Below are 20775 nucleotides of genomic sequence, written 5' to 3'. Positions count from 1 at the left end.
TAAAAAGAGTGAGCTTCAGAAAGATTGGAAATTATGTACATGATCAATCACTGAGCTGGTGGGTGGCAACACTTGCACTCAAATACAGGTCCCTCAGATTCCCCACACCTGGGCTCTTCGCACTGAACTATCCCTTCCGTGCTTAACCATTACGAGACAGAGACATCTGCGCCTGGTTCTCCTGACTTGCCAGTGAAACACAGAGAGGCTAACAAGCTGCTCTACCCCTCACAATACCAAAGCTACACCCTGCCTCCCCGCTCTCCGTGCCATGTTCTTCCAGAAGACCAAATCACACGGCTGACACCTTACGCTACAGAAGCTATACTGACTGCCCTTAGGTAGTACTTATGGGTAGAACATTACTCTATATATGGATTAGCTTCAACACAGGCCTGGTACATTCTTTTCTGTTGTAGGCCACCTAAGCATCAGGTATCAGCTTCGACTCCTTTATCTGTCCCAAAATCTTCTCACGCATCCTATAAGCAATGATGTTGATAAACGTGGGCAAAAGTGCCACTCGCCAGGCCTCTGGCCTGTCCTTGGTGTCCCTGACACCGTCACCAGGCAATCAGCAGGACATCCTGAAGAAGGGCAGACGTCACCTTCTATGGGTTTTTTCCTTTATTTGTAAATCATAAAGACACTGTGCCATAAAAATCCATCTAGAAGGCCTCCTGTCCAAGAGCTTCACACCCTGGCAGGAAGGTCTCCTCTTCTTTAAGCTGCTAACACTGTCTCCTTAAGCCCGTTTTTGGAAAACTGCATCAGTGATGGGTTCTGGCCAAGAAGTGATTCTCGAGCAAAAGTAGCACAACACAGGTCCCCTGCAAGAGAAAAACAGGCGTTATCACCTAATAAAAATGTCTCGCCAATCAATACTTACTTGCCTCTTTTCTGAAGCAACTCCTAAAATAAGTCACTTGAATGCTATCTCTACGGATAATTCTTGAAGAAACTGCATTTCTGCCTCCTAATGATCTTCGAACAAAGCTAGCACCTTATTTTATTAAGTCCGGTGACCCAGAGGAGCTGGTTCAAAGGGAGTTAAGACAGAGCTAAAACTGAAGGCTTAATGACTCCAGTGTGAAAGAATTCTGCTGTGTTGTCAAACCTCAGCAAGCCCAGTCTCCTGGCTGCCGGCAGCAAGAACAAACACACGTCAGGGCTATCTGTTTTACTCAGAAATGACAGGAAATCAAAAATCTATCAAACGAATGCATCAGCAACAGCACCACAAGCACACTGGTTAGACAGGTCAGCAACAGCACCACAAGCACACTGGTTAGTGAGACTTAGGCGGCTCCATTTTGGCCCATGACAAAACCACCTTCTAACAAGCTTTCTCATTTTCAAATGCCCACGAAGATACACAGGCCACAGACTTCTGGGGAAGATCTTGAGGACTGGGCACCATCTACAAGGGGGTCACAGTCTATGTGAGCTTAAATTACACAAATCTGAAACATGGTATGATATTTAAAAAGGAAATAATGCCTCCTTATGCACATTCATCCAAATCCCACAGAATGGTTTTCTTTTTTTTATTTTTTAATTAAGAACTACAAAATTCCCAAACTGGCAAACTGAGTCCACTGTACACAGCACCTAGACTCGAGCCACAGGGCTGGGCTGCTCTATCTGATTAACCAAATGCCGACTTTTCTACTCCCTTATGCACGTGCACTGGAACTTCACAAGCAATGGTAGTATGACTGTTGCTATTTTAACTTCACTGTTGTGACAATTCCAATGCTTTCTTAGGCCTTAAAATAAAATCATCCGAGTGGTGAGGTTAGAGCTAATACAGAGAAAATAAACTATCACACTATTAACTCTGAAATACAGGTAAGATATGGTCAAATACTATATTAAAAAGGTTAACCAAACACACAAGGCTCCTTGATCATAACTTAGGAGGGGGCATGCTCAATTGTAGGGGACAGTAAAGCTTTTCCGTAAAAAACCAGACAGGAACTATTTTAAACCTTGTGAGAGGGGAGTTCTCTGTCACAGCTATTTACTCCAGTGTTGTAGCCATAACGAAGCCAGTGACATAGCTGTGTTCCAATAAAACCTTATTTACAAAAGCAGATAGCAGGATGGATTTGACCTGAGGGCAAAAACTGACTGACCCTTCCTCTACAGCCTTAGACCTAATAGCTAACCCCCTCCTTTAAAGGTGACATTTAATTGCTCATAAAAACAACCACTCTTCCATTTTCCATAGGGCCAATTTTGAGAAAAGACGTTCCATTAAAAAGGGCATATTTCAAGCTTGAAAAAACTATGTAATAATAACCAAGAAAAAAAAAAGGGAAGCAATGAGCTGGCAAAAACACGGCAGTAACGGGGCGCCTGGGTGGCTCAGTGGGTTAAAGCCTCTGCCTTCAGCTCAGGTCATGGTCCCAGGGTCCTGGGATGAAGCCCCACATCAGGCTCTCTGCTCAGCAGGGAGCCTGCTTCCTCCTCTCTCTGCCTGCCTCTCTGCCTGCTTGTGATCTCTGCCTGTCAAATAAATAAATCTTTATTTATTTTATTTTTTTTTAATATTTTATTTATTTATTTGACAGATAGAGATCATAAGTAGGCGGAGAGGCAGGCAGAGAGAGAGAGGAGGAAGCAGACTCCCTGCTGTGCAGAGATCCCGATTCGGGGCTCAATCCCAGGATCCTGGGATCATGACCTGAGCCGAAGGCAGAGGCTTTAACCCAATGAGCCACCCAGGTGCCCCAATAAATCTTTATTTAAAAAAAAAAAACAACAACAACACGGCAGCAACAACAAAGCCGTAAAATGTTCTATATCATCTTTGGTACCATGCTTACATAACTATGTATTTGTCAAAACTCACCAAACTGTACACTTAAAAATTGGTCAATTTAATTATACGTAAGTAATACTTCAATAAAGTGGATATTGACAAAATGCTTAAAGCCTCAGCAACAGGCTCTAATCTGGATTAGATTTATGTTGTAAGGGTATATATAAATATATCTCAATATATCCTTTACTTCACATTTGCCTCCCTGGGTCATAAATTAAGAGAGCTTGAATTATGTAAATCCTTCAAAACCTCTGTTGCATTAGATGCCCTGAAAACAACTGTCCCACATTACACTCCTGGCGGTCCCCACACCTCAACCACTTCACTTTCCTGAAAGGGGAGAATCAGTTGCTTTTAGAAACAATGCAAAGCCCCAAGTTCATGGCTAGCTTTCAACCACCGTAAAAACAAAACAAACAGAAAGCCCAAGAACATCGGTAATTTAGGACAATAGGTGAGGCTTGGCTGAACTTTTCTCATTTTTTCTCACTTAAAACCAAAAACACAAGTTGGTGTGAGTGTCATCTCTGTTCTTTTCAGCTGTCTTTCCTCCAAGGTGGAGCTTGTCACCATATAAGCAGGAAAAAAGAAGTTAAACAGGATGTCGCTGAGATGCTAAAATCAGGGAAAAGCCACACAAGAAAATCATTCCTCTGATTAATCTAAAGGCAGTAAAATACATGACGACAATTTGAACACCCTAGCTATTAGCTTCCTCGGGGCCCTTGTATTTTATCTGTCTCCACTCAGGGACAAGACCTCATTTAAAGCAACTGTTCTCAAACTGTGGGCCCTGGACCACCAGCAGCTTCACCATCACCTGGGAACCCGCTGGAAATACAGATCCTCGGACAGCACCCCAGACCTACTGACTCAGCGACTCTGAGAAGGGGGCCCACCAATCTACATTGAACAAATCCTCCAGATGATTGTGATATTCAAGGACATTCCAAATCATTAATCTGAAGTTTGAAAATCAATGTATACTTGTAAGTGGAGTCCCATCACATTCTCTCATTTAATTAAGGAGCTCTAAGGAGCTTACCTTAGACCTCACCCTTTGGAGTAAGATGGGATCCACACTCAAGTGTACATGAGCCCTAGAGCTACCTGGTGAGTCTCACAAACATGCCTCAAAATTTGTTTTTCTAAGAACAGAGTAGATGTAGAAACACAGCAATTTTTTTTTTTTTTTAAGTTTTTTGGTACAACAGTTAATTCCCCCCAAGGGGGCTGCACCATTCCTGGAAGTACTGCAATACCAGGTAGATGCGTGGAGTGGACGGAGCAGCTCCTAGTCCATCTCCTAATTCCAAAAATCCATTTAATATAATGTCCTCGGATAGAGGACGTATCAGATATTACACTGATAAGAACAGGTATTACACTTGTCTTGGCCAAAAGGTCGAGAAGCGATGAAACACAGCATTTCCAGATTGCATTTCAGTATTTTTGAGTACCTGCCATGTGCCATGCTTGTGCTAAATGAAATTATCTTACTTAGCCTCCCCAGTCATGAATAAATCCATTCACAGGCCAGGCTAACATGCATTCAATGCCGAAGAACTTATATATAAATGTTCACTTTGCTTCTTCTTTGGTGAGCTGTCCTCAAACTTTATTGTGTATCACAAGTAGAGTCTAAGGTTGCTTATATGAAATCATGTGTATTATAATAAGCCAACATAAGGAAATCTGAGGTAATGATGAATCACCCAGGACAATATTTGCTTTACTCCAAGGTTTTAACACGTGTTAAAAATCCAAGTCCAGGGATGCCTGGGTGGCTCAGTTGGTTAAGCGGCTGCCTTCGGCTCAGGTCATGATCCCAGCGTCCTGGGATCGAGTCCCACATCGGGCTCCTTGCTTGGCAGGGGGCCTGCTTCTCCCTTTGCCTCTGCCTGCCACTCTTGTCTGCCTGTGCTTGCTCTCGCTTCTCTCTCTATGACAAATAAATAAAATAAAATAAATCTTAAAAAAAAAAAATCCAAGTCCAATAGATTTGGTCGGAAGCAAATCCATTACAATCATTTATTTTAGGCTCTGGTTCTCTCTAAAATAATGTTGTTCTGTCCCTTCCATGATGGATACCATTCTCCTTCATGTAGACAATAAAAACTTAAGGGAAAAAAAATTAAGTGATTCTAAACCTGCTTCCCTGAAACCTCAACAGTGTTTGTCCTCAACGAGATGTGGCAAGTGCCGATCCACCAGCCTCACACACGGCACCCTCCGCCACACCTGAGAGTGTCCGCGAGATGTCAGAATCCTTCTCTGTAGTATTTCAGGCAGCCACTCCCAACCAGTGAAAGGATTTATGGCCAATGAAACAGATTTATTCCACTGGCCAATCAAAGCATGCCCCTTTCTTACTTCTCTTCCTGCTTCAAATACAGCTTTTAATCCCCTCCCCCCTTTCATTGTTCCCAGAACAATACAATTAAGCTTCAGTTAATCCTAAACTACAGTCTACAAATCGAGGGCACCGTGAGGGTGAGGGTCGCAATCATGCTGGATTGTGCTGAGCAGTCTGAACAATTTGAATGCGGCTGCAACCCAGCACGTGGCACCATGCTGCTCTGAAAATTAAAGAAGTAAGTAAATGAGGGTCCTAAAGCGATCAGGAAACACCTGTGAGGCCGTATCCTCCACCTGTAACTGGGAAGTGTACGGGGGAGTAGCCCAGGGAGGCTGATGCATTATACAGGATTTAAAAGCATGAAAACATGGCTGGAGTAAATAATCCTGATTTTGCTTGTGGTACTCACTGATGATTCTTTATTCGGCTAACGGGGCACCACACTGCTCCTTCAGCAGCATCTCCATTATTCTAATTCCCTAGAGAGAGAAGAAAGAACCATCAGAACGCCACAGTTCGTGGACAAGCACTTTTACATTCATCGTGACCCTTTCCCTTCAAGGAATCCAGTCGGGGCCCTATTCTCATTTCAGAAAAGGAAGCTCATAGTCACCTTACATTTCTACAATATTTTTCTCACCAAAGTCACATACATTTTCTCTACATGGGCTCAGAATTAATCAAGGGAAATGGGTACAGGGGCTGAGAATTTCCATTTTAAACTTAAGAAAACAGGCCAAGAGAAGGTAAGTCACTTCTTGGAAGTGGCCCGCTCAGTGGCACTGCCGGAGCCGAATCGTAACAGCAACAAGTGTTTATCGAGCACTTACAAACGCGCTATGCTGGCTGCCCAGGTTTTCGTGAGCATGGTCCTGGGCAGTGGGTGCAGGGTGCACCACGGAGATCCTCCAGCACCTGGGCACCCCTTCCCCACCTGCCAGCACTGGAGGCACAGCCACCCCAACCCAAAGGTGAGCTGCCTTACCTGAGGTCATCAACCCCTCTCCAGGGGCAGCCCACATCCAAGGACTGGTAGATACAGAGGTCTATAGGTCCTGGCCCCTTCCCTCAACTCCAGACAACTGGGAAGGACACCCCATGTCTGGAGGTCCTCATGGAATCAGGTAAAACCTTCACGGTAACATTACCCAGTTTAAAGCCCCTCCTGCCTGAAACCTGTTTCCCCTGCTCCCTCACAAGGGCTGTTCCCAGAGGCTCTCTCCAGTCACCCTCTGCACCAAAGTCTCCATCTCTGAGTCTGTGTCCCAAGAGCCAGCCTGGGACACCTGGTTTGATGCACACAAAGCCCCTGAACAAGTACTATTCTTACTCCCATTTTACAGATGAGGAAACAGTAACTCCAAGAGGTTTAAACAATGTCCCTCAAATCATATATCTATTGAGTAATAATGCAAGGAAAGAACAGAGCCATTCTATTCTGGCTTCAGAGGTTCCCTGACCCTTCTCACAAAGCTGACCCTGACCCTCCATGACTGCACATCTCAACCTTCCATGCACCCACCTTGCCAGTCAAAATCTGCCCTGGAGGAAAGAGGAAAGCAGATATTCCCTCCTTCCTCGTTCAAGAACAAGTTCTGCAGACCAGGGCCCAAACCTTCACAGAGAAAAACAACATGATGATGTAATTATGAACGAGAGTTTTAAGGAAGTCAGAGCTGGATGTGGGGGGATCTGGGAATGGGAGACACTGTTCTCAGGGACTAGAAAGCAGTCTACAGGGAACAGGAATGATCTAAGCTAACCTCAAACACAGATCCCGGGACCACATACAGGAAGACTTTGATTTAACAGGACTCAAGCAGGCCTCAGAGTTGTGCACTGTTATCCAGCACCCAGGGGATTCCCGTGATCAGGCAGGTCTGGGAAACACTGAGGGAACTTCAAGAGAAAGTCTGGGGCTTCCTACTAGGGGTTTATTCTCTGCCACAGCAAGCAGGTGAGCCTCTAGAGAAGACCATAAAATATATTTAGTGCTAAAGTACACCAAACAAAATGTAACATATCCTCGAGGTTTTAGATGCTCCTTTAGATTGTGGCTAGCCATCGCCACCAATACTGCCCCATCCTACTCGGAAGAAGTATCAGTTAAAGGATTCTGACAGAATGCTGACCAGCACAGAGTCGGGGGGTAACTAAAGCTGCAAACTCTAAGACCAGGAGCACTGCTGTCAGAGTCACGAGACCCAGGTTCTGGTCACAGTACTGCCAAGTTATTCTGGGGGTTTTTAGCTGAGTCACTCTTTACCAAGGAGTGGGGAGCAGAGAGGACAGCCAGGCCAGAGGGGTAGTGCAGCTGCACACCAGAACTGGGAGGGGAACCCACAGATGCACCTGCGCATCCCCACGCCCTGCTGAGACCCACACCGTCAGCATTTCTAGGGCTGGGGCCTGGCACCTGCAGATTTGTAATATACCTCATGTGGCTCTGAAGCCAAACTGGCTCATTTACTAGAATCTGTGAATGGCAGCCTGACACCACCTCAAAGATCCCTCCCAGCACTGCCAGTCTGAGAATGCATTTTGGAAGATAAGGTACATGTTGCCCTTTGGTCCTCTTAGAGCTACTATCCTTGCAAAGACTTAGGGGGTAAGGAGGAGAGTGAGGACAAAACCACCAGTGCAATGAAATTTAATCTAACTCTTTCCCTAAGATTTAACGTTCATTTCTGCTCTCATTCACTTATTAACAAATTCACTCAATAAATATGATGCACCTACTGTGTGCACTAGAGATTAAAGGGTGAACAAATAAGACATGGCCCCTGCCCACATAGAGCTTACAATCCAGTAGTTTTCATTCCCCTTGTTTCCATCTGTTTCTTTCAGCAAAACCTTGAACAATAATTAAATGCCTTCCTTCTATTTTCAGGAAGAATAAAAATGGCCACATTGATTCTATTGCAACCATCTCTTTGCATGAATCTGGTGGTATGTCTTTAAAAACAGGAAAGCACACTCCCTCCTTAGGAAGTGAGCACTGGTGAACTCTCCCCATCCGTCCAAATTAAGAATGCCACCACTTACCGAGCTGAACACTAATTGACATAAGTGAAGACTTTGAGGTTTGCCTTGGGAATTGAAAGACGTTATTTATTGAATCAATTATGTTCACAATGTGACAGTTGATTTTTCTTTCCCTTTTCCCCCACTCTCTCATACCACTTTAGTCTTTTTAAGGAGAACAGTTAGAAATGGAAGGTGAAGAACAGGGGCAGAGAGAGAGAGACCTATCAAGTGAATTAAGAAAGAAAAAAAAAACTTAACAGGGAGGCCAAACCATTACTTAGTGCCTCTCTACAGTATGGAGGGACCCAATAAAGCCCAATCAATAGAGTCCTTTCAACTAAAGTTCCAAGGCTTAAAACTCAACCCCTAGGAGATCAGCCTTAAAGAGGCTAAATTTACACCACTTATCACACAATGATGCCTGAAATGCAGAGAAAACATTAAGTGAATCCACCTTTATAGATATGGCTTAAAAGCTTTTTGGACTGACAAACCATAAACCAGCTTGATTTTATTACTCCTTTCCCCTCTGAGATTTTTTCTATTACAAGGCTATCTTTCTCTATTTGCCAATGTACAGATAAGTGAGGCCTCTCACGGTCTCATTTCCCTAATACAACACTGTGCCGGCCAAGCACATCCCCACAAAGGCGTCCCAGAGCCTCACGGATTGAAAACACTTCAGAGATCCCCCTCGCTAACCGTCTCTGAGAAATAGCTGATTATTGTGGGAAACAAAAGGCCTGTCTGAAGGGGGAGTTGGAAAAAAAACGGAACTACAGGCCGCTCAATCCCGACAGGGTAGTATTTATTCTCTTCTCCAACGGATGCTTCCTTAAACCCTGACTGATCTAGGAGGTCCCACAGACAGTGATACCAGACTCTGTAAAAACTGCAAACTTCTAAAGCAGTTTTCAAAAGGCACACCTATGGGGCGCTCTTAAAACAAGAACTGCTCACTTAATTACCACAACAATAAAAGACCAAGACCGGTGCAGGATCTGGCACACAAAAGGTTCGTGATGTCAATGGATTACGAGGCTGATACACTGATTACTTTCCAATGCCAGACTGAAAGAGGCTGAATTTTAGCCTTATAGTTGCTGTCTGCCCAGTGGTTAGCCTTCTTCAAAGGGCAGTGGAAAAGGCCAGGATCACAAGAGCAGCCCAGGGGATGAAAGAACAAAACAAGTTAAGAATAAAGAATGGAAATGCAGAAAAAAAGAAAAAGACAAAAAAAGTGGGAAGGAATGATGTGAAAAGAATTTGGCAGCAGAGATAGGACCTAAAATGGGTCCCAAAGAATCTGGATTAGCCACGAGCTGTTCACAAAGGGCAATAAATTCAAATGCTTAAATTCTCATTATAAAACCCTTTGATAAAAAAACATTTACATCAGGGCACCTGGGTGGCCCAGTCGGTTAAGCAGGTTAAGCGGTTAAGTGTCTGCCTTCCACTCGGGTCATGATGCTGAGGTCCTGGGATGGAGCCCTGCCCTGGGCTCCCTGCTCAGTGCGGGTCTCTTCTCCCTCTCCCTCAGCCCCTCCTTCCTGCTTGTGTACACTCTTCTCTAATAAATAAAATCTTTAAAAAAAAAGAATTTACATCAAGTTGACCTCAATTCTTTTTCTGTTTTTTTTTTTTTCATTCAGTTGGTTTACACAAAACTTTCTTCAAATCTTTTCATTTCTTCTGTGTAGAATAATAGTATGAATAAAAGAAGGATGAGAATATGTCACTCCCTGCTTAAACCCTTCCAGAGTGTCCCATTGCTCTCATAATACACGCACACTCACTATCATGGCTCCGGGGATTTTCCCACACAGCTCAGGGCCCTGCACAGACACAGGCCTGCTTCTCATTCAGGCAACATGTGCAGCTCCTTTCTCTTCCACGTGCTGCTCCCTCCAGCAGGAACATCCCGAATCTACCAGTGGCTGGCTACCTCCTTGCCCTACTGAGGTCTCAACTCAGCGGAGAGACTCCTCAGACACTCCCAACAGCCCTACCTGAAACAGCCTGGCCACAGCCTGGATCACACTCCTCTTTATAGCACTCGTCACCACAGGAAATGACTATGCTTTTTCAAATATTTTGTACTGTCAGCCATCCCCTCCCTCAACAGAAAGTAAGCTCCAGGAGATGGGAGAAACACTTGGCCGGGGGATATCATCTGTGGGGAAAACGGGCCAAATCCGCATCTAGTGTTCTCTTTAAAGGTAACAGAAAATGGGGCGCCTGGGTGGCTCAGTGGGTTAAGCCGCTGCCTTCGGCTCAGGTCCTGATCTCAGGGTCCTGGGATTGAGCCCCGAATCAGGCTCTCTGCTTAGCAGGGAGCCTGCTTCCTCCTCTCTTTCTCTCTCTCTGCCTGCCTCTCTGCCAACTTGTGATCTCTGTCTGTCAAATAAATAAATAAAATCTTTAAAAAAAAAAAAAGGTAACAGAAACACTGCTCAAAGCTTCTCCAGGAAGATATCTTTTGCCCCATAAAGCATCTTCAATCTGATGTAGGTTAATTCCTTAGGTCTTTAGGTCTTCCTCATCCATAAAACTGGGATAAGATAACGCCAACCAATACTAATAGTCAAAATCTGTGGCACATACTGTATGCCAAGAACTGTGCTGAGTGCTTTACCTGCCACTGGCTTACTTCATTCTCCTATCTGCCTTAGAGAATTAACCTATTCTTGTGGGGGGATGAGATCTGAGGTTCAGAAAAATTAAGCATCTGGACCAAAGTCACACAATAACTAAGAAGCTGAGTCCTGATTTGACCCAAAGCAATCAGGACTGCGAGTTCAGGATCCAGGATGTTTCAGCACAAGGGGGCGGAAGGCATAAATGAGATGGCGTATGTGAAAGTGCCTATTACAACGCTGGGTACACAGCAGGGGCTTGTTCTTCCCTTCCCTATTTACTATGTTCAAAAAGCCTAATAAATAAATCAGACACTGTAGCCCTGCTCCCAAACTAAATGGCATGATTCTTAATATATGAATCAATATTTAATCACCTCTACAAATTATTTTAAATACAATGCTTTTCAAGTAGGCACAGCTGATAGAATGTATGACCTCAATATAATTTTTCCATAGTAGCTAATAAACTCTTGAGTAAGATTCATTTTTATTTTGGTAAGTAACCCAAAATCTTTAGGTGTAACTGCAGAACATGAACAGATATAATTCAGATGTCTGTGCATGACATGATAAAACACCCTCTCTCCTTAAAGAGAATGTTTAATCTCACAATTGGTTATGGAGAAGAATATACCCCCAAATAATAAAATCTAAAAACAGGAAAAGACACTGTATTACCTAGTCCAGAGATGAAAGTCTTTTCAAGGAACCGAAGGTGGCCCACCTGACTTAGAAAGGTATCTCAGGATCAAGTATCAAGATGAAAGAGGCCCAAGCCATTTCCATCTTGCCAGTTCTCAAACTCTGACCTGGCACGAACATCTTAGTGGCTAAAAGGCATTCAGGCACTGGTGTTTGCCTACTTTATGAAGTTCCTTCCCCAACCCTCCAATGTAACCCCATTAGTCTATTTTCATTTTTAATTTTTTTAAAACAACCTACACATAATTTTATTTTTCCTGACTTGGACTATATGGTTTTCTCACCACTGACTAATCAACAGACCAGCCTCCTACCTAGTGCCACATGCCATCCGTGACATTTCTGACAAATGATCTTCGGTTACCTGCTTAGAAACCTCCACTAAGGAGAAGCTTTCTACGCCTATTCCATCTGTCAGTCCTCATTATAAGACAGTCTTCCCAACACTGAGGTGGCACTGCCTCAGTGGCTGGCACACTGAAGGGGTCTAGTACAACTTTTAAAACAAACTAAAACACAACAGGGCTTCTGTCATTTCTCTTTACTGGCATTTATTCACTATTCATCAAATTTAAGCACAGTCATAATTCTGCCTTGATTCTTCCCCGTTCTGAGATAAAATGATTACCAGCATGCTTATTGTCTCTAACAATAAAGCCCCTAGATGCCCGGATAATCCTCTTATCTTTGACCTCTCCCCTTCTCTTCACCCACATTCATATTAACTTCTATATGTCAACAATTTTCTTACATGTGAGGCCAGCCTACTCTCTGAAGAAAATGTAATTTCCCAAAGCCATATTTCAGTCAAAAATCCATCACACCTCTCACCAATACTGAGGATAGTGGGCAACTATCTGCCAGTGACCTGAGCGACCTGAGTGACATTATCCCAGTTAATCCTCTCAATGGTCCCCGCAGCTAAGACACGTTCACTCTCACCATTTCCAGGTAAGGAAATTGGGCCATAATTAGAGTAACTTGCTTGGGGTCAAAGAGCAAGTTAAGTGACCAACCTGAAATTTAAACCTGGATTTCTCCAACTCTTTCCACAATGAGTATTTACCTCTTTGTTTCTGGATCCATACAATGGGCGGAAGGAAGTGAGGAAGTGTATTTCCTTGCAGGGTTGCCATGAGGGTTCACCGAAGCAACAGATAAAGCTCCAGACACATGACAGACTTTTATTAGGCATTCCTGCCCATACTCCCTGGGGCCTGAAAAGCGGCTACTGATTTCTTAGCAGACCCAAATCTGACTATGGGCCCCTCACAACAGGACTCCCACAACCAGGCATCCCCCGTTCAGTGGATGGTCAGTGACCGACAGGAAGTGTCCATAAGGGCTCACCTCATGCCTGGATCAGATTTCTCCAGGTACATTTTACATGATCTTCACATCACCTCTAAGAGTTACTTGTATTTGACAACACTGAGACCCGCAGAGTAAAGCAGCTTTCTCTAGCTCACAAGGTCTTCAGCAAAAGAATAGAACTAGAATCCAGGTCACAGGAAAAAACTGTTTGCAGAAAGGCTACAGCCCTACTAGGCTGTGCCGAGCACATTTATAGGCTGGTCTCATTTAATCCTCACACTCAATGTACGAGTCAGCGACATGAAGAAAATGACACTTAGAGAGGCTCAGAAACTTGACCAATAGCACCCAGCAATGAAAGCGCAGAATCCAAATTCACACCCAGGTTCCTGTGACTGAGCCCACAATACACCACCTGCTTCAAAAAGTACATCTGCAAGGTTCTCTTCTCACATCACCAAAAAATGACATGTTGCCTTAGGCACAGTCCCTTCCTGCCATCTCAAAGTTATTTCCATCCACATCTGGATGATTTTAATTTATCCACTTAGGGAGGCAGGCTAAGACGACCAAGCCACAGGTAATTCTTAAAACTGGCCTAAGGATAAGAGCACCTCACCTCATCTCCAAATGCACTTCGTTTTCTGTTGATACCAAATGAAGCTCTCTCATGCACCAGAAAGAAGCTGGAGGACAGGCACGTGCACAGGAAACATTTCTATTTTGACCCAGTATCTGCCAATTAGAATTCCTCGGTTTTATCGAAAACCAACTAACTAGTGAGGCTGTTACTTCCCACAAAAAGCCTTTCATCATTTCTTGGGGATAAAACCCCAGGGAGGTTGAATGAGGTCTGAGGTTACAGCTCTGAGCCAGAGGGCCGTCATGAATGTCAGCTGTAGAAACGGGAGGCCTCACCCGTTACTCCCCCGTCCTTCATACTACCTGTGCAGCGGCAGAGCCGTGACGTCCGTGGCAAATACAAGCATTTAATATCACAAATGAACACAAACAACCAGAGCGAAAGCTACAAATAAACAACTAAAACCTAAAATCATTACATGCAAGTAATAGCCCCTGCTCTTTTTTAAAAGTCATTTATTTGCGAAGGGGAAAAAAATTCCATGCCGTGTTCACAGATGCAAATATCCTTTAAAGATTTTTTTTTTAATTTATTTATTTGATAGAGAGAGATCACAAGTAGATGGAGAGGCAGGCAGAGAGAGAGAGAGAGATGGAAGCAGGCTCCCCGCTGAGCAGAGAGCCCGACGCGGGACTCGATCCCAGGACCCTGAGATCATGACCTGAGCCGAAGGCAGCGGCTTAACCCAATGAGCCACCCAGGTGCCCACAAATATCCTTTAAAATCGCCAGCCATTATCCCCATTATTGCCATTATTATCAGACAATAAACTGATAAGGGGAAAGAGAGAGTGAAGAAATGGTGGTAATAACACAGTTGATACTCTTTAAAAATTGCTGTATTTCAATTGCTAACTAAATGGAAGTATTACTGGTTAATCCCTAGGATCTTATCCTTCGTATTGTTTGGTCCCAGATATTCCTTCATGAATTAGTAACTCCCACATGCATGATGTTCTAAATCTACCAGCTGCCTTGAATGTTTAACAGTGTAATAAAATTCTTCCCTTCAATTAAAAAAAAAAAGCTTAGGTTTATAAAAAAAGAAAAAATAGATTTTCACATCCTTCACTTGGTGAACTGCAAACGTGGGACTCCTTCTAAAGAACGGGCCCCTGTAAGGGATTCTGGCTCTCGTTCGGAGACTGAAGCAAAACCCTCCAGGCTCAGGGACACCTGATTCACACTTCGTTTGGAATCTGGCCAAGAAACTCAGGTTCCCTGGGAAATCATTTGTTAGACGGGCCTACGTGAAGAGAGTGAGCTGCTGGTAAAGTGAAGCAGGAGGGCTCTGTAGCCTGTTCATCAAGTGCAGAGACTAAGGGTCTGACTGGCTCACGTGAACACGGACGGGTTCTACCCCTCAGCACCCGGGTGGTTGGGCGCAAGATGCACCCCTGTCTCATCTATAAAACGGTCCTAACAGTCCTTACTCTAGAGCAGTGTTAAGCAAATTGAAGGAGGTAACACAGGTAAGTACTGAGGATGATGCCTGGGGCAAAGAAAGTGCTCAACAAATAGGACCTATTATTACCTTCCCTTCACTGCTTTTAAGACTATTTTAGTAAATTATTAATAAATAAACTATTTAATAAATAAATAAAGTAAGCTAGAAACAGGGGCGCCTGGGTGGCTCAGTTGGTTAAGTATCTGCCTTTGGCTCACGTTATGATCCCAGAGTCCTGGGATCGGGTCCCACATCGGGCTCCTTGCTCAGCAGGGTGCCTGCTTCTGCCTCTGCCTGCTACTCTCCCTGCCTGTGCTCGATATCTTGATCTCTCTGACATATAAATAAATAAAATCTTAAAAAAAAAACAAACTAGGATAGAAACATGAAGCCTTCATACATTTGGAAAAAATCATCCAGTAACATGCACACGTGCTCACTAACTGAGTAACTACTGACTGAGCATGGACTATGCGCTATGTGCTGAGTCCCACAATGAAGCCTCCAATTCACTAAGACAAAGAATCACGACAACAGTTACATCTTGGTAACAGTACTTCAGGGAATCTTTTCTAAGGTGTTGACACAAAATATGAAAGATTCCATGTTTAAAGATGTTTCACATGGTCTTGCTGCTAATGGGAAGCCTGGAAACAACTTCAATGCTCAATCCTAAAGAAACAGGGCAATCAATTATTTTACGACAACTTAACGAAATATTATGTGGTCATTAAAATGTTGGCTTTGCAGTTTCTATAGCTGCTGTGGTAGGCATTTGTGATATAATATTACTTGAAAAGAACAAGACATGAAATTGTACTTATACCGTAATTATGGCTGTTTAAAAATCTGCATATAAAAGACTGAAAAGAACATGCCAATTTGAGCTATAATAGCAAGATAACAGTTATCATTTCTGGAGTATTTAATATGTGCCAAGATATTTTAAGCACTTCTTTATACCATTCCCTTTTATTCTCCTGCTCCGAAGGTAAGTACTATCATTCACATTCCATCAGAGGCTCAATCTGTACACACCTTATGAGAGGGGGCCCAGAGATTTAAGGTTGGGCTCCCAAAGACAGGTTTATCAAAACCTCTAAAAACCACTGTCTGTAGCCTTCATAGGAAAAACAAGTTCTCGCTTAGAACTTTCTTGCATTTTTCTTTTCAAATAATAACTGATTATTTGCTGTGTGCCAAGTCTTGACCTGAGCATTTCATGCATGTAACTCATTTACTTCTCCCAAGTACTTGATTCAATAGGTTCCAATATGATCCTCACTTTAGAGAAGGAAAACCAGACTCGGAAAGTTAAATGGCTTACTGAAGGTCACACAGCTGATCAGTACAGGACATTCTGCTGGTTTTCAAAGAGATCTAGGGCAAAAGAACCTATAGGGCTCTGCTGAAAATACGTATTTTATGACACTTATGTGCAGGTAGCACCTATTCAAAAACATTTTAACACAAAACCTTAATTTTTTTTTGTTTGTTTACAGACTAAAAGAGTCTTTTTGGGAGAAGTGCAGCCATTTTTAAAATTATGAAATATTCAAACATATTAAGAAATGAAGAGAACAGAAAAAACAGTATGCTTTAAAAAATGTTAGTATCTTGAAAAGTGAAAAAGCTACATCCTCACCAGAGGGATGTAAATCTTAAATTGGTGTCAATATGAAAGGAGCTACTCTCAAAAACCCACCATTTTCCTTTAAAGGAAATTCAGAGAAAAATAGAAAAATTGTTTAGCTAGAATCTAAGTAAAGAAAACCAGACAAGAAATAAGGAGTCAAGGTGACTCAGTTTGTTAACTGTCTAACTCTTGATTTGGGCTCAAGTCGATCTCAGGATCATAAGATCAAGCCCCGTGTTGGGCTCCACGATGAGCCTAGAGCCTGCTTAAGATCCTCTCCCTCGGGATGCCTGGGTGGCTCAGTCAGTTAAGCCACCATCTTGGGCTCAGGTCATGATTCCAGGGTCCTGGGATCGCGTCCCGCAATCCGGCTCCTTGCTCGGGAGGAAGCCTGCTTCTCTCTCCACCTCTGCCTGCTTGTGCTGGAGCGCACTCTCTCTCTGATAAATAAATAAAATCTTTAAAAAAAAAAAAAAAGATCCTCTCTTTCTCCATCTCCCACTCTGCCCCTCCCTTCCCCCTCACTCTCTCAAGAGGAGAGGAAGGAAGAGGACAAATCCCAGGCAGCAAGGGGGGTTCTAAAGAAATGGAAAGTGACAAAATGGTTCACAAGCAGTTCACAAATGGTTCACAAGCCACAGGCTTCTTTCCTCCTTACCCGGCAGGCACTCTAGCCTTGTGCCCCTCCCCTGCTGGGCTCTGCCTGGTACCACAAGTCTCACAAAGGGTGGGCACAAACCAAAGGGGTCATTCAGCAAGAGATAAAATTATCCCACAGAGTGGGGAGACAGGGTGAGAAATCACCACCTACAGAGGAGAAAGAATGATCAAGGGGAACAGCTGGACACCCCAGAGAACCCACAGAGCATTTAATTAGTATGCTGCAGGGCTTAAGCACACAACTGAAGTTTAACTATTGGATGTACCTTTAAGAAATTAAATTACCTTTGCAATTCAAGTTGCTCTACCCAGAGTTCTGTATTAATTCCTGATCTGAAAAGCCTCAATGACATTTTCTTGGCCTTGCTGGTTAAACTAAGAATCTTAATTTAGCACAAAGAACCCAGCTGAATTCAAGTCCAGTCCGACAATAGATTTGATCCACAAAAACTCTGTGCCTCAAATACATCTAATCCACACAATCTGCAGACACAGCCCCAATTTTTCCAATATTTCAATGCCACCCGGCCAGAGCCGTTTCAGTTTTCAATTCTGTGTCTGCCTTGGGTTTCTATGAGGTGTGTGAAGATTTACGGTGGCCACAAATACCTATGTTCTCATTGTCTCTGCTTTTGAATTTAGCACAAGAGAGTGGGAAAGTCAGCTCAGAGAAGTAATAGATGGATTGCAAATTCCATCTGGAACAGTAGGGAGAACACGGCTCCCACATCTCCAGAGACTCCTGGGCGGGAGTGAGAGTGAAGAAACATTAGGAAAGCAAGTATCACAGTAAGTGTTATGAGACAATGACATTTTCCCTGTAGTTTGACAAGTGTTGACTTCAAGGTCATCAGACTCCAAGGTCATACCCCATGCTGATGGAGACCCACCATGCATTTGTCCTGTCTCCTCAGCCAAGCTTTTTGGGGGAAAGGATTCTGCCCTCCAGGTCAGGGAGTCAAAGAGTATAGCACTGAAGAGGATGGGCTCTGATGTCAGACCCCCTGGAATTCTGGCTCTGCCACCTGCTGGCTGATGACCCCGTGCAAGTAAAACAACCTTGGTGCCACCACTCCTTCATCTGCAAAATGGAGCAGTAGAATAGTCTCTCTCTTTCCCTTAGAATCATTGGGAGAACCCACTGCTTATAAAATGGTGCAGTGTTTGGCTCATGGTAAATACTCAATAGATTATAGTTAATAATAATATTGTATCCAGTTTTCTCCAAATTTCCAGAACAGTCTGTGCTTTCAGAAAGCATGATTAAAAATAAGGCAACATATCTATAATGGGGTACCCATAGCTCAAAGACCCCTACAACACCCACAGATCTTTGTAATAAGCACTTTATTTAGCTCATCTGAGTAGGACTATCAAGTGAAACTGTAACTTCCCTACCAAATGCTTATCACCTTGCTAACTAGTATTTTATGCAAGCATGTTTATTATTTTTAAGTATCTCATCACCAACACCTCAACCCTTGACTACCTACTTGTTACATGAATTATCTCTGACAGTCCTGATCCCCACTTAGCTTAAACTCCTGAATGTTTAGGCAGGCTTAAAAACTATGTTAGAAAAAAAATTCAAATCTTGGTATTTACACACTAAAGGAAAGGAGGAACGGCTCCAAACAACAACAACAACAAAATTGTTATCCTGTCGGAATTAAAATCAACTCTCCTAGTTCAATCCCTGGAGTTCAGAGCAACCAATCCAAGCACTGAGTGTGGCCAAGGCAGGGTCACCACCTGGATTTCCTGATTCTCGGCGCCTGCATTAAATGCTGTATGATGTACACAGGCTATGCAAACAATGCCAATGACACATCTGGAGCTCAAGAAACCACTTTCTGCCATTTCACCTAAGAACCGAATCTCTCAGGTTCATCAAGTTTCATAGAAGGCAATGCCCCACAGCTGCAGCTGGGTGGTTGCAAGGTTTCCCCCAAAGCTTTACCAATGAGCAGGCTATTACCACCCTGATGAATTCAATTGAGCCATCAAGGAATTCTGGATCCTCGAGTCTCACAGTCAAGGTAAAGGCATTGACTTAAACCCAGGGAAAGGACCAAAGACTGTTAACCACTTACAGCATACTCATTTTCACCTAGAGGTTTTCACTACAAAGGCTACCTTGCTCGGGACTAAAACTCTACAGAGCTAGGAGAACAAGCTGAGTTGACAGGGAGGGGACAGGTAAGCAGAGGGCTATTACTATCATTCAACTGATCTAGCAATAAGCTGTTAAAAATCAGAACTCCTGGTAATAGTCTCGCAGCATCTAATGAATAAATAGGGAATAAATCAATCTATTTGAGCACTCAAGAGTGGGATTAAAAAGTATTATCAACAGAGGTAAATTGAGAGTAAGGAAATAAACCCTGTGGAAGTAAGGACAGAAAATAATTCATCAGTTCTTTGAAGTGGTTCAAGTGATGTAAAAAGTCTTGAAAAGATTTACATAACCAAGGAAATATAAGTATCCAACATGCCATCAGATTATTATACTGATGTTCGTATGTCATACTTGTTGTGACTTTCATTTATTCTTCTGAATGACATTTTTATTTGCTGTCTTCCTCTATTACTGGGTTTTGAATGTCCACTCTTTTTTAGGGTTGTGACTGCCCTGCGTGTGTGTCTACTGGGCATTCATTTCACAGACAAGGAACTGAGCAGCTCAGGACAACCAGTCCGAGGTAACACCATCAGCTTGGAGGAGGACTGAGGTCAAACAATTAGTTAACGACAAAAGCATTAACTTTCAATGTCTCTGTAGAAGAATCAGAAGACTGGAGCTAACAACTTCATTTCCTCTTCGCAAGAATCCTACTAGGGTAGAATAACGAACCCTGCTTTCCTCATGACAAAGGAAATTCTAAGAGGTTAGATCCTTCATTCAAGTCACACAGCAAGAAAACTGGTAATACCCAGTTGGCTTCTGATAGAAGCTACAAACTGGCAAAAATTCTTTTGTAAAGAAATCTAGTGATTTACATCAAAGGCCTTAAAAATGTGCACACTCTTTAACCCAGGAAGTGATGAGAAATATACACAAGTATGTGTATTCATGAATCTACCATAATATTATCTATAATGGTGAAAAAATAGGAACCAACAACAGCAGCAATTCTGCCATTGGAATACTATGAAAGCATCAAAACTCATGTTTTCAAGGAAAATGTTACCAGTGTATCCATAAATGAAAAAGATGGGCTAAATAAACAGAATAATCCCAATTTTGTCTTCCAAAAAAGTACCATACATACATACATATGCCAACATACACAAAGACACACAGAAGGAACTAAATCAAAATGTTAAATGTGGACACAATAAATATTAAAATTACAGATTTAAACAAATGATAAATAATGTTTAAAACACCATAAACTGGGCACCTGGGTGGCTCAGTGGGTTAAAGCCTCTGCCTTCGGCTCAGAACATGATCCCAGGGTCCTGGGATCAGAGCCCCACATTGGGCTCTCAGTTAATCGGGGAGTCCGCTTCCTCCTT

General features: G+C 43.1%; 1 protein-coding gene across 6 annotated transcripts in view; it reads right to left on the bottom strand.

Annotated features, from left to right (window-relative positions):
• Positions 1-609: 609 nt before the first annotated feature.
• The window catches only part of PRELID2 (PRELI domain containing 2), a 64099-nt gene continuing 43933 nt past the window's right edge, over positions 610-20775 (bottom strand). For 5 of the 6 annotated variants that reach the window (XM_082726052.1, XM_082726056.1, XM_082726055.1 and 2 more), the window contains 2 exons: positions 5599-5668; positions 610-830 (listed from right to left, as the gene is read on the bottom strand). In XM_082726052.1, coding sequence (XP_082582178.1) covers positions 5609-5668 — 60 coding nt within the window. In that variant the 3' untranslated portion in view covers positions 610-830; positions 5599-5608. The remainder of the gene's footprint in view (positions 831-5598; positions 5669-20775) is intronic. The other variant, XM_082726053.1, reaches the window with a different exon arrangement.

The sequence above is a fragment of the Mustela nivalis genome (assembly GCF_964662115.1).
Source record: "Mustela nivalis genome assembly, chromosome: 3".
Classification (NCBI taxonomy): Eukaryota; Metazoa; Chordata; class Mammalia; order Carnivora; family Mustelidae; genus Mustela; species Mustela nivalis.
Note: the sequence above shows the minus strand (reverse complement) of the source record. Positions and strands in the feature narration are given on the sequence as shown.